This window comes from Clarias gariepinus, chromosome 13 (assembly GCF_024256425.1).
Source record: "Clarias gariepinus isolate MV-2021 ecotype Netherlands chromosome 13, CGAR_prim_01v2, whole genome shotgun sequence".
NCBI lineage: Eukaryota > Metazoa > Chordata > Actinopteri > Siluriformes > Clariidae > Clarias > Clarias gariepinus.
Genome location: NC_071112.1, coordinates 11,875,182 through 11,887,323, shown reverse-complemented (window position 1 = coordinate 11,887,323; position 12,142 = coordinate 11,875,182). Strand labels below are relative to the sequence as shown.

Here is a 12,142-nt window from a genome sequence, read left to right as displayed (position 1 = left end):
TGTTAAGTTTAAACACTGAAAAACTGTTTAAACTGACCAAGGAATCACACAGAAATCACACAGATACAGTGGTACAGCAAAAAAGTATTTAGTCAGCTTTTAATTCAATCAATAATAAGTTCTCCCACTTAAAAAGACATAATTTTCATCATAGGTATACCTCAACTATGAGAGACCAAATAAAATAAAAAAAAATCCAGAAGATCACGTACTCGTTCCAGGGGTTTTCCACTACTTCAGGCCCTGTTAAAGAGTTATCAAATAATTGCAATCTTTAAAAATATTTTTTCATGGCGAGGTGTGTAATAAGGCAAGCCATCAATACAGAGGGCAAACCCCAACAAATCCATGGACATGCAAAAATGTTCAGGTGTGGGATATATTAGGCAGCAGGTGAACACTTCTCAAAGTTGATGTATTTTTAGCATAAACACGGGCAAGTGTAAGAAGTTGTAAGAATGACTTTGACAAGAGACTAGTTATGATGGCTAGATGACTGGATCAGAGAACCTCCAAAACAGCAGGTCTTATGGGTTGTTCAGGTCAGCAATGATAAACCCATCCAGTGTTCTCCTGAGTGTGAGTGATACTAAACCATAATGAGTCACTGGGGTCTAGATTCAGATCTTTTTTTTCTGCCGTGCTCCAGTTCCTTCCTCCGGTTCTTTGATACACTGGAACCCAATTAACATGCCCACAATAGAACAACCTGGAAATAATGTGGCACAAGAAGAACTGTAAGACCTTCATACAGTGTAAGACTTAAAGTGACACTGAACTTCCTTAACAGTTACAAAAGACAGGAAATTAAAGAAGTTGGTTCCTGTAGGTTATTTAATTAAACCATAATCACACAACCACATCCTGTCTTTTATCACTTTACACTGCATTATACTCACTTGCAACAAAAAGAGGAGCCATAACTCCAATAGTTAGTTGAGCTGTTTTGTACATGAAGGCTTCGGACAGGAAGTGTCCAAGAGCGAGAACAAATGTCCACAATGTGACATGATAAAGCCTACAATAGGAACAGAAACAAAAGACATATATTGGCATATATTGTATTTATACAGTTTCAAACTTGCAAAAAGGATGAGAAAGCCCTACGTCCTATTCTTAATGTCCATGGCACAGGCACAGCGAATGATGGATGACAGTAAGGTCCATATTCCAAAGGTCCTTGCTTGAAGACCATTTACTAAAGAAGAAAAAAATGACACTGATTAGTGTTTGTAAATAAAGATATTTGTCTTGAGCCTATTTATGAACAGCTCTCACCAAAATCTGGTGCGCCAGTGTAAAGTTTTTCAGACAGAAAGCTGTGGTCACGAAAACTCTGTACAGTGTTGCCCAGTGCGATCACGGACACCATGACAAGCCAGGTCCTTAGCAAATTCAAAAAGCGACTCATGGTTTTTGAAATCCACCACACAAACTCGAGCACACACCTGTGAAAGCAAAATAAAAGGGAATTTTATTCATAAGAATATAACATGCGATGCAGTGACTGTAAAGTTAAATAAGTGAAATGGTGCAGCTGAAGTCACTCGACAAGGAACAACTGTGAAATGATCAGAGTATGACATCACAGTATGCATCACCTCACAGTCACTAATGGAGCAAAGGTACAGACTCAACATACAAGCACCATGTGCAAGCATATGTAAGATAGGAAGGCGCATCGGCTGCTGGTCATCTCAGGGACACTGATGGTATGATAATACTGCTCTTTACAAATACGAAGGACTGATCACTTGAATCTTGATTGAGTTACATGATATTTTATTTATTCACTATAGTGCTCATTACAAGAGAAAGATTGACTTATGTTATGATGGGATTGTTGTTTAAGTGTTTTACATGTATTCACAAATATCTAACTAGATCACAAAATGTAGTATGATGTTGTGTATTACATGTCTTTTAAAGGGTTAATAGAATAGTATGTGTTAGTTGTGTTAGAAGCTTAGTTAATAATTCAGTTGTGTTTGTGTTTTTTTTTATTTTATTTACCTGTTGCTTTTTAGAAGTAGTGATTTAACTGTTATTTATCAGAAATAGTGATGTACCCTTTGTCTGCTTTTCATTTAGGGTTATCAACCTCTATCTCTCACTTTGAATGATTATTGTGTAACCTGCAAAGCTGTTAGACGCAAGAATTAAAAGTGATTCCAGAGTTGATTCCCATGTCTCCTGTAGTTGGCTGTGGCTTTTTTTGAGTTTAAAGCGGAGGCTGATGTGCAAATCCCAGATAACTCGACAGTGACATTATAAAAAAATAATCATTATTGGGGTGGTTAGGTCTTATTTGAACCACCCTGAAGTTAGTTGATGGATGGATAGATGAACAGACAGACAGATAGATGGATGGACAGACAGACAGACAGATAGACCCTTTTAATGGCAGCAGCTGAAAGACTTAACAATACCAACATATATAAAACAGTAATTCTGTTTGTTTCTTTGTTTGGGCGGTGGGGGTGGTCTTTGTGGTATTTGCACAGGTAGTTTCTTCATAGGCGTGTCACAGGCGTTCCATACTGAAATGTAACAGTAGGCAGCGTCGCCATCAACTTTTGCGTTATGTCTTAATGTAAGCGTGTCACAGTCGTTCTGTATATATAAGGATTATTAGGAACACCATACTTATACGGTGTTTGACCCCCTTTCGCCTTCAGAACTGCCTTAATTCTACGTGGCATTGATTCAACAAGGTGCTGAAAGCATTCTTTAGAAATATTGGCCCATATTGATAGGATAGTATCTTGCAGTTGATGGAGATTTGTGGGATGCACATCCAGGGCACGAAGCTCCCGTTCCACCACATCCCAAAGATGCTCTATTGGGTTGAGATCTGGTGACTGTGGGGGCCATTTTAGTACAGTGAACTCATTGTCATGTTCAAGAAACCAATTTGAAATGATTCAAGCTCGGTGAGCTCGTGCAAATTGTAGCCTCTTTTTCTTATTTGTAGTGGAGATGAGTGGTACCCGGTGGGGTCTTCTGCTGTTGTAGCCCATCCGCCTCAAGGTTGTGCGTGTTGTGGCTTCACAAATGCTTTGCTGCATACCTTGGTTGTAACGAGTCTTTATTTCAGTCAAAGTTGCTCTTCTAACAGCTTGAATCAGTCGGCTCATTCTCCTCTGACCTCTAGCATCAACAAGGCATTTTCGCCCACAGTACTGCCGCATACTGGATGTTTTTCCCTTTTCACACCATTCTTTGTAAACCCTAAAAAAGGTTTGTGCGTGAAAATCCCAGTAACTGAGCAGATTGTGAAATACTCAGACCGGCCCGTCTGGCACCAACAGCCATGCCACACTCAAAATTGCTTAAATCACCTTTCTTTCCCATTCTGACATTCAGTTTGGAGTTCAGGAGATTGTCTTGACCAGGACCACATACTTAAATGCATTGAAGCAACTGCCATGTGATTGGTTGATAATTGCATTAATGAGAAATTGAACAGGTGTTCCTAATAATCTTTATATGTAAAAAAAAAAAGGTACGAATTGAAATGAAACTAGAAAGTTTTTACACTAATACCGCTTGCTGTGTAAGCAATAGAGAGCAGGACACCATTTCAGACACATAATGAATAGATAAGTGTATGACTAATATATACTATATGACAGCTCTGAAAAAAAGAACATCAAAAATGTAAGAAAATGTTATTTTAATGCATAATAAATAGGTTGGATTAAACTAAGATCCTGAAATTGTTCTTTAGTTAAGGCATTATCAAAGGGTAACTAACTGCGAACATTTTTATTATTCAGCATCTATGTGACATTTCTGTTAAAAAAGTCATTTATTTAGAAAATGGCATGTAATCAAAATATTCTAAAAACTTAAAAAGCAACTATAATAATTCCTAATGACATTTGGTTAATACATTTATTACCGCATGCTTCATAAATAACCTATTGTGCACTAAGAAGATTCTCACCTGGATCACCAGCTTGTCGTTACTGTAATAGCACTACTGATTACTCGCTTCAGGACTTGGAGCCACGGCTGGAGCGCCTAACCCAGGCTGAGTCCGAAATGCTCCCGTATTCCCTAAATAAGGTCACTACATGAGCTACAAGGCATGGGCTTTAATAAGCATACAAAGCGCACTAGATGCACAATGGAGACACTTCACGCTCTGCTATGTATTGTGATACATTGTAGCGAGGTATGAAGAACAACCAATAGCACCTTCAGGATTATTATCGGATCACCGCCAGAGTGGACCGTTTAAAAACACGTGGTTTGAGGGCCGCCCAAGTTTAACTTTATTTAACCAATTACTAATAGGGTAGATGATCACATGACACCATGGTTCACGCCTCAAATCTGAATCGTCTCAGTAAAAAGCAGGTCAAAATATTAAGCATAAGAAGTTACTATCGCGCTCAGATTGTAGTTTCAGAGCTTTATTTTTCTTTATTATACTGTTTTTCCGTGTTTTAAATGGTTAATTGCGTTATATAACGTTTATAATGATACAATTCCTTATTTTCTTGGTTTATTGAAGCCAAAACACACTTATTTACAATAAATAAGACATTAAAAAAATTTTTCCCACAGTGCCGCCTCTATGTGATTCATTTCATTCAGAAATATGTGAACTGCTTGTGCTTTTTGAAAATCAAAGATTAAAAGATAAAGACTAAACATTAACAGGTTGAAGATTTCCTGACCCAAAAAATAAATTTTTTAATATGAAAAACAACTTTGTGTTTGTCCATTTTTCCAGGTTTCTGCGCCGGACACAATAAGCAATAATTCTAAATTATCTTATATTAAAACACACATACTACTCGATACAATGTAGGAAAAGGACCACCTTTGGATAATCAGTGACCAGATCCTCTTCGAGAGGTGGTTGATTCTTAGTACATCATAATCACATCATCACTGACATGGGAGTGTGTTTGAGGCACTTTTAAAAGCATAGTTCACTCTGTAGTTGTCCGAGATCATAACCCTTTTCTCATGGATAAGTAGGGGTTAAAATCATTTGGTCATTTCTAGACAATACATGTATAATCCGTCTCCCAAGCAAGACTGCTTGCTTTATTTTCTCGCCGACTTCTTTTTCTGGAACTACGCATGCGCACTGGGGTGGTTGCCGGTTGGTTGCTGTAGTTACAGCTCAGGGGAAAGGGAAGCTTAACACCTGCACTCCTCCTTCTGCTGTAAAGTTTCGCTTCATTTATTATATTTCAGTTTGTGCACCAACAGGTATGTTTAGATTGATTAATTTACGCATGGACAGCTCATTTAAATTACGACTAAACTGGAAGTCGGTGGGAGACTAGCTGAGTTCCGGGGGAAACGGTGACTGTGTTTTAGCTAGCTCGCTAATCTTAATAACACTGGCGTTAAATCCAGCTTTAACCCGCATAACCCCTGCTTGTTCAGTAAAAACAACTAAAATTGTATAAAACATTTTAGTAAACATTTTTAGCAGCGCAGTCTTCTAATGTTTTATTTTGTCATTTATTTAACTGGCTAGTTGTATGATGGCTAGGATGTTTTTGTCTTTATTTCTGCACTAATGAATCAGATAGCTAACACACAAGACAGCTACTAAGCCAGCAGGTGTTATTAAATCACGTGACACTAGGTAACGGCATGGAGTACATTGAAGGTACATCAGTTAGCTTATCATAAGCTTCAGAGTTATTATCAGTGTGACAGTAAGGTATTACTTTAACCTAGCTGTAACTACATTAAGATAATTCTTTATAACTATAAACGTACAACACCATATACATGAAGTGTGGGTTACACACTTATTGTCTGAAGTTAAAGGTGATTCAAGGAGGTCAGTTTATACAAACTGTACTTGTATTGAAATACGATGAATCGACCTGCAAATCTGTCCGTTATTAAAGAATAGCTGAACCATGGTTATGAAGAAAAACACAGTTTGCTAATTGTTGCATTTGTTTTGATAGGTCTCTGCATGTTAGAGATGTGTGCTGCTGTAATCCTGTTTAGCTGACATCCTGCAAGTGGTCTCGGTCTTCGTGGTGGAAATGCCGGCTGTGAGCCAGGATAAAGAGGATTCAGAGTCTCCATCAGAAGATGAGTTAGAGTAAGTGACAGTGCAGCTCATCTTGTCTTTAGAATGGACCTTTAAGCTTCCTTTGTCCACATGGGCAGGAAACAAACAGTGGTGTGACACTTGGCTACTGTTAGCTTATCATTTGATGTAAAGGGACAATTTAGCAACTCCATAGAAATTAGGTTTCACTAAATAGTTGTACAATTTCTTGCGATGGAAAGCAACATATAATTTAATACTTCATATGCTGGGTTTTGGGAGGCAGTTTCAAAAAGGTTAATTTCTGTTTTTATACCTGACTTTTATTTTATTTACATTCTTAATTTTTAAATTTTTTAAAAAGGCACTCCGGTTATATTAAAACTTAATGTGTCTTATCAGTGCTTTAAGTTCAAGATTACAGTCTCCCAAGTCATGTGTTACATCAGCTCATTTGTAACTGAGCAGAAATGGATGCCCTATGTGTGATTTGCACAAAAGATGAGCATCATGCAGTGAAAACTAATTTTGGACCTATATTCTAAGAAAGGTAAAAGTTTCTCATTAGAAATAATTATCACTGGTGACGAGACATGGGTTCATCACTGTGAGCTTTAGTGTAAACGGCAGAGTATGAAACAGAAACATCCACAATTGCCAACCTAGAAAAAGTTTAAAAGTTAGCCATCAGCTAGAAAATTGATGCTTACGGTTTTCTGGGATTCTTAAAAGCCAATATTGGAACATTATCAGAAAAAGGGTTCAAAATCAAGTGCTCGTTATAGTGAGATGCTTTTTAAAGTGCCTAAAGCTTAAACTTTAGATCAAACACAGAGGACTGCTACTCAAGGGCGTCGTGTCCTTACATGACAATGCACATCCACTCATGTCCGCTCACATTGTCGACACTTCTTTTGAGGTTTGTTTCGTGTCCTCCCTATAGTCCTTATTTTGCTTCATCTGACTTTCACCTGTTTGGTCACCTGAAAGCAGCCCTTTGAGGACAAAGATACACTTCTAATGTAGAAGTTAAGACAGCAGTGTATTCGTGGCTTACAGTTCAGCCTAAAACATTGTGTTAATAAAGGAATACAAAAGCTTGTTGGTTTACATGTAGGTTTTCTGTAATAGTTGTGATGTCAAACCTGCCAAGTTGTAATGAAACCTCTGTTTGCGTCTTTAGCCTCTACTAGTTAAACAAGCTTATATATTGGATATTCTAATGCTACGTTGTTTATTACTCTAACAGTACTAGTGCTGATATAGTACATTACATAGTCTCATTTGCTGATTTTATCAAAATAATTTGATAAAAAAAGTAATTGTTCTTATTTAACCTAAAGTAGAGTAAATTTACTCAACTTTCCAGAAGTCGTGGCAATATGGATGTAGGGAGAACAGATAGGTGCCACTAAAGACAAGACTTGCAGTACATTACAAACTGCTTACCAAGGTTCTAAAAAACATACTAGACATTATTATTATTATTTTTTTTCCTGTTTTCTTAACTGTAGATGCCATCCCTGTATAGCCTGGAGTGGGATCAGCAGGAAGATTCCAGTTCTGCTCTTTCATGCTGAAGCTGTTGTGTCTAAGGAGGAAACTATTTGTTCCATTGGAGGTATGAAACCAGCTTAGGTAGATGAACTGCCTGGCCAAAAATAAGTTGCCATTTCAGAAGGGTCAAATTTTTGGGCTTTATCAAGCAAAAAAAATGACTGGTAATGAGTAAAGAAACATTCAATACATTATCAAATCTTATCAAATCCTGGAAGGATAGTGCTGAACCATCAATTTTGTGGAAGAAATATGGTAAGAAAAAATCACAATCTTTCTATGGGAAGAAATCACAGGCATGTTTAATAGTAAAAAGTACGAGCATTTCCTTACACACAATTTGATGAAAACTCAGAGGACTAGGGATAAACAGCTGTACAGTATGTCCAAAAGGAAAACCACTTGTTAGTGAGGCATAAAGATTTGACCCTAGAGCAATGGGAAAAGGTCATATGGTCTGACAAGTCTAGATTGACCATATTTTACAGCAACTGGTGCGTCGGGTTAAAAAGGGAAGCGCATGAAGTGGTCCACCCATCATGCATAGTGCCCACTGTAAACCATCTGGAGGCAGTGTTCTGATTCTTGGGGGGACAGTGTTTTGTGTGCTGTAATAAAAGCTAAAGCTGATTAAATGAAATTAGTGTGTGCCTTTCTGTTTGGCCATGCAGTGTATGACACCATTCAAAACCTACTTTAACTCACTGGCACATTATTTTGTGAGATGTGATTTTTACGAAATTATGTTTTTGATGAGTTAAATCAAGCTTAGTCTTTAGCACTGTTGCCTTGCACCTCCAAGGGGTATAAATCTAACCTCCTTATCTAGAGGCAAAAGGTTGGGTGTGTGCAGTTTCCCAGTACTTGGTGGATTTTCTCTGGATATTCTGGTTTTCACTGCACACTAAAGACATTTGTTGTAGGCTGATGGACCTTTGTAAAAATCCCCCCTATTGTATGATTGTGTGTGTGTGTGTGTGCGCGTGCGCTTGTGCCCTGACATGGGTTGCCACTCATCCAGGGTGTACCCTGCATTGTGCCCTCAGTTCCATGGGATAGATGGGATACCAGATCTACACAGGATACACAATGGATGCATCCTGAGAGCTAGTCTGTGCTAACATTTCATCCATTTTTAAGTTATAGGTCGTGACCTTTAAGAAGATGAGAACTTTGGAGAAGTATTCATGAAACTGTATGATGTTTTTTCCTTTTCAGAAAGTTATAACTTGGCCTTCAAGATTGTACGCACAGAGAGTCGACTCGTGAGAAACATTCTTGTCAATCATGGATTCCATGAGGTGTAGCATCATTCATGACATTACATTTGCAATAGTTACAAACTGAAGTAACTTTCACAATATTCATTATGTTAATGGTTGAATATAAAAAATATTTGGGCCATGTTCAACAATAAAAAAAAAAAGTGTTCAATATATTTCCATGCTTTCTTTTCAAATATTAGTATTGGTGAAATATCTAGAAAATCTGTTGTCCTATTTTGAAGCAACTTTGCCAGTACTGGTTCTAGATGGGTAACAGCCACCATGATGTAAGGTTCTCATGATGTATTGAAACAGAATACAGTAAAGGAGTCTCTGTTTGCCTCTAACTCTCAAACTGACACAGTCGATGTCAAAGCTTAGGAATGCACTCTTGGAAATGGCCTAAGTGATTGGCCTCCAAAATTGCTAATCCTGATTCACAAGGGAGTGCTTGCGCCATTATCACGCTATCTGAGCACTTACTATTAATGCCCTTTTTATTTCACTTCAATACTGCTGGACTTTCCCTAAAATCATCATCAAAGGCAAGGCTTGTGTCTACCACAGCAGCACTCCAGCCAAGGCTTAATAAACTTCTATTGCTAACATCTGGGTTTCTCATAGCCAGTGCAAAGGGCTGTGCCAAATCTGACTCAAAGAGTGAGGGAGAGGAAGGCAGGGTAAACGGAGAGGTAAAAGAGTGGAGCAGTTGTGTTATAGAAAGGTCACTGTTTTTATTGGGAGAAAGTAAATGTACTTACTGGTGGAAGCTAAGGATTGATTGATTTGAGTGTCTGACTATTGACCCAAGTGCTAATGGTTGAGATTAACTGTAATTTTTTATTATGTATCTATGTTCAGGTCCATCCAAACAGTAATGATTTCAACCTTATGTGGACAGGCTCCCACCTTAAGACTTATCTGCTCCGCAGTTTACAGGATTTCCAGAAAGTCAACCATTTCCCGAGGTGTGTTGGTCTATTTCTGTATGGAAGTGTGTTATTTATTTATTTATTATATTAAAACTTGTGTCATATAAGTTTTCTGCCATGTGTATTTATTTAGGAAACATTTTACTCTTATGTTTCAGAAGCTTTTTTACTGTGAAAGTTTATTCAGGTCTGATGCATGACAACTGTAGCAACATGGAGAGTAATCAGAAGTTACTTTTTTTCCCCCATTCCTTCTTATCACAGGTTTTGAGTGATAAATGAAATAATTTCACCAGAACATGGTGCTGCATTTAACATAAAACAGCAGCAAACAACAGCACAAACAATCAGAATGTATAAACTGTTCATAGTTCTATACAGTGGACTGTACACAACCAAATACGGACAGTATTTACAAGACTTTAAATAGTGACATAGTCCTTCATAGTCCGAAGTGCTGCTTTGTGTCATTTTCTGCTGTTAAAAGAATGAGACTGATAAAACTCAATTGAATAGAGTGCAGTGTAAAATGGATGAATGGAAGTTCAACCTGGGAATATAAGCGTCTGGGAAGCTGAGCTGTTCGGCCATCTGACTGCCTGCGGGGGAAAAACGATTTAGAAGTCTGAAGGACTTTGCCTGCATGCTCTGTGTCCAGATACGAGAGGTTTGAACAGACTGAGTGAGGGTGTTAGTTGTGAATGTCCTCAATGGCAGGGGAACTTTAACTAGTAATGCTAGTTACTAGGCTATCTTCAACACTCTCTATAGTGCTTTCTGGTACATGGTATAGGTTCTATACCAGACAGTGATGCTGCAGTTTAAAGATGATCTCCATGAAGTAGCTTTATAAGCAGTTTAGTATGGGTGTATGCAATCTTAATTTCTTTATTTTTCTTAGAAAGTAGAAGCATCGTTGAGCTTTTTTGCCTAATAAGGATGTGTTCAAGGACTCTGGCAGGTGATCAGTGATGTGTATGCTCAAGAATATGAAGTGGTGCATGGCATTCTTACTTAAATGTTCATGTGAGATAAATTTAGGTGGATGGCAAAATAAATTGGTTAGGAGCATTTTTTTTTCCAATAAGCATACTGTTGAGGGTTTAGTGTAGATGGAATGTATGTATGAATGTGGGCCATGACCAGCCGCACAAGGAACTTAATATGGGTGAGTGCAAAGGGGCAGCAGTCGTTGAGGTAGGTAACTGAAGAATTCTTTGGTATCAATCGTTTGATAATGGCCGCTGTTTTGAAATATGTAGGGGCAACACCCTGTGTCTCAAAGATGTTTAAGATGTTTGTCATTAGATAGTTATCATACCTTATAATAACGTGACATTTTATTTTTATAAGAAAATTCCCTATTCCACTATGTATTTTAGTTTTGTTTTTTTCTTTTAGGATCTTATGTTTATTTATTCCCAGGTCAAGTGAGTTGACGCGTAAAGACCGGCTTTACAAAAACATCCAGCGCCTGCAGCAGGCTCATGGATTTCAGAACTTTCACATTGTACCTCAGACGTTCGTTCTTCCTGCTGAATATCAGGATTTTTGCAGTGAGTGTATTTATTTTTTTCTTTACTATTCCTAATGTTTTAGGTTCCTGTTTACTTTTACTAATGCTTAATGTTAATTAAATAGTGTGTGAAAGAATTATACTCATCTGCTCTTTCACACATGTGTAATCTCCTCCTCTGTCCCTCTGTTTGAACTTTAGATGCTTTCTGTAAGGACAAGGGACCATGGATTATCAAACCTGTTGCATCTTCCAGAGGCAGAGGCATTTACCTCGTCAACAGTGTAAGTCTATGAATGCTGCTCGTTAGACATTAGTGTGTTGATAGGATAAGACTCCTGCAGCTCTACAGGTATGTTGACACAAACATGAAAGTGACTGGTGACCTTCCATTTCAATGTGATTGTGGACACAGAGACAGCATTTCAGCATGACAAGTAACATTTGATTTGAGACTTTATACGACTCTCTGGAAAAGAGTGAGGCGCACGACATGGTAGTGGAAGGAAAGCCAAAACACTGAAAAATAGAGCAAAACACAGTTTGATTCAAATCAGTAAAATACGCCGCGTTCCAAATTATTATGCAAATTGGATGTAAGTGTCATAAACATTAAATGATTGGTTTTTAAATTAAACTCATGGATGGTGTTGTGTCTCAGAGCTCTTTGGATTACTGAAATGAATCTCAGACACCTGTGATAATTACTTTGGCAGATACATTTACATTTACATTTAGGCATTTGGTAGACGCTCTTATCCAGATCGACTTACAAAAAGTGCTTTAATATTTACATCATTGGATACATACTTAGACTGGGTTAACAGTAACT

The 12,142-nt window shown here is 37.8% G+C and overlaps 2 protein-coding genes across 7 annotated transcripts in view; one reads left to right on the top strand and one right to left on the bottom strand.

Annotated features, from left to right (window-relative positions):
* Positions 1–72: 72 nt before the first annotated feature.
* On the bottom strand, positions 73–4,139 carry erg28 (ergosterol biosynthesis 28 homolog). Of its 2 annotated transcripts, none has more exons than XM_053509715.1 (5): positions 3,950–4,139; positions 1,279–1,448; positions 1,108–1,198; positions 900–1,018; positions 73–709 (listed from the first exon to the last, which is right to left on the bottom strand). In XM_053509715.1, the coding sequence occupies exons 2-5, from the start codon at positions 1,409–1,411 to the stop codon at positions 621–623; spliced, it is 432 nt and encodes a 143-aa protein (XP_053365690.1). In that variant the 5' UTR covers positions 1,412–1,448; positions 3,950–4,139; the 3' UTR covers positions 73–620. The 2 variants fall into 2 exon arrangements, with proteins under 2 accessions (XP_053365690.1, XP_053365691.1); XM_053509716.1 differs by lacking the exon at positions 3,950–4,139 and adding an exon at positions 2,014–2,107.
* The window catches only part of ttll5 (tubulin tyrosine ligase-like family, member 5), a 102,310-nt gene continuing 91,844 nt past the window's right edge, over positions 1,677–12,142 (top strand). For 4 of the 5 annotated variants that reach the window (XM_053509713.1, XM_053509712.1, XM_053509710.1 and 1 more), the window contains exons 1-7: positions 1,677–1,712; positions 5,952–6,091; positions 7,555–7,661; positions 8,816–8,898; positions 9,724–9,830; positions 11,220–11,350; positions 11,512–11,594. In XM_053509713.1, the coding sequence (XP_053365688.1) occupies positions 6,033–6,091; positions 7,555–7,661; positions 8,816–8,898; positions 9,724–9,830; positions 11,220–11,350; positions 11,512–11,594 (570 nt within the window). In that variant the 5' untranslated portion in view covers positions 1,677–1,712; positions 5,952–6,032. Of the gene's footprint in view, positions 1,713–5,124; positions 5,233–5,951; positions 6,092–7,554; positions 7,662–8,815; positions 8,899–9,723; positions 9,831–11,219; positions 11,351–11,511; positions 11,595–12,142 lie in introns of those variants that run through there. The other variant, XM_053509711.1, reaches the window with a different exon arrangement.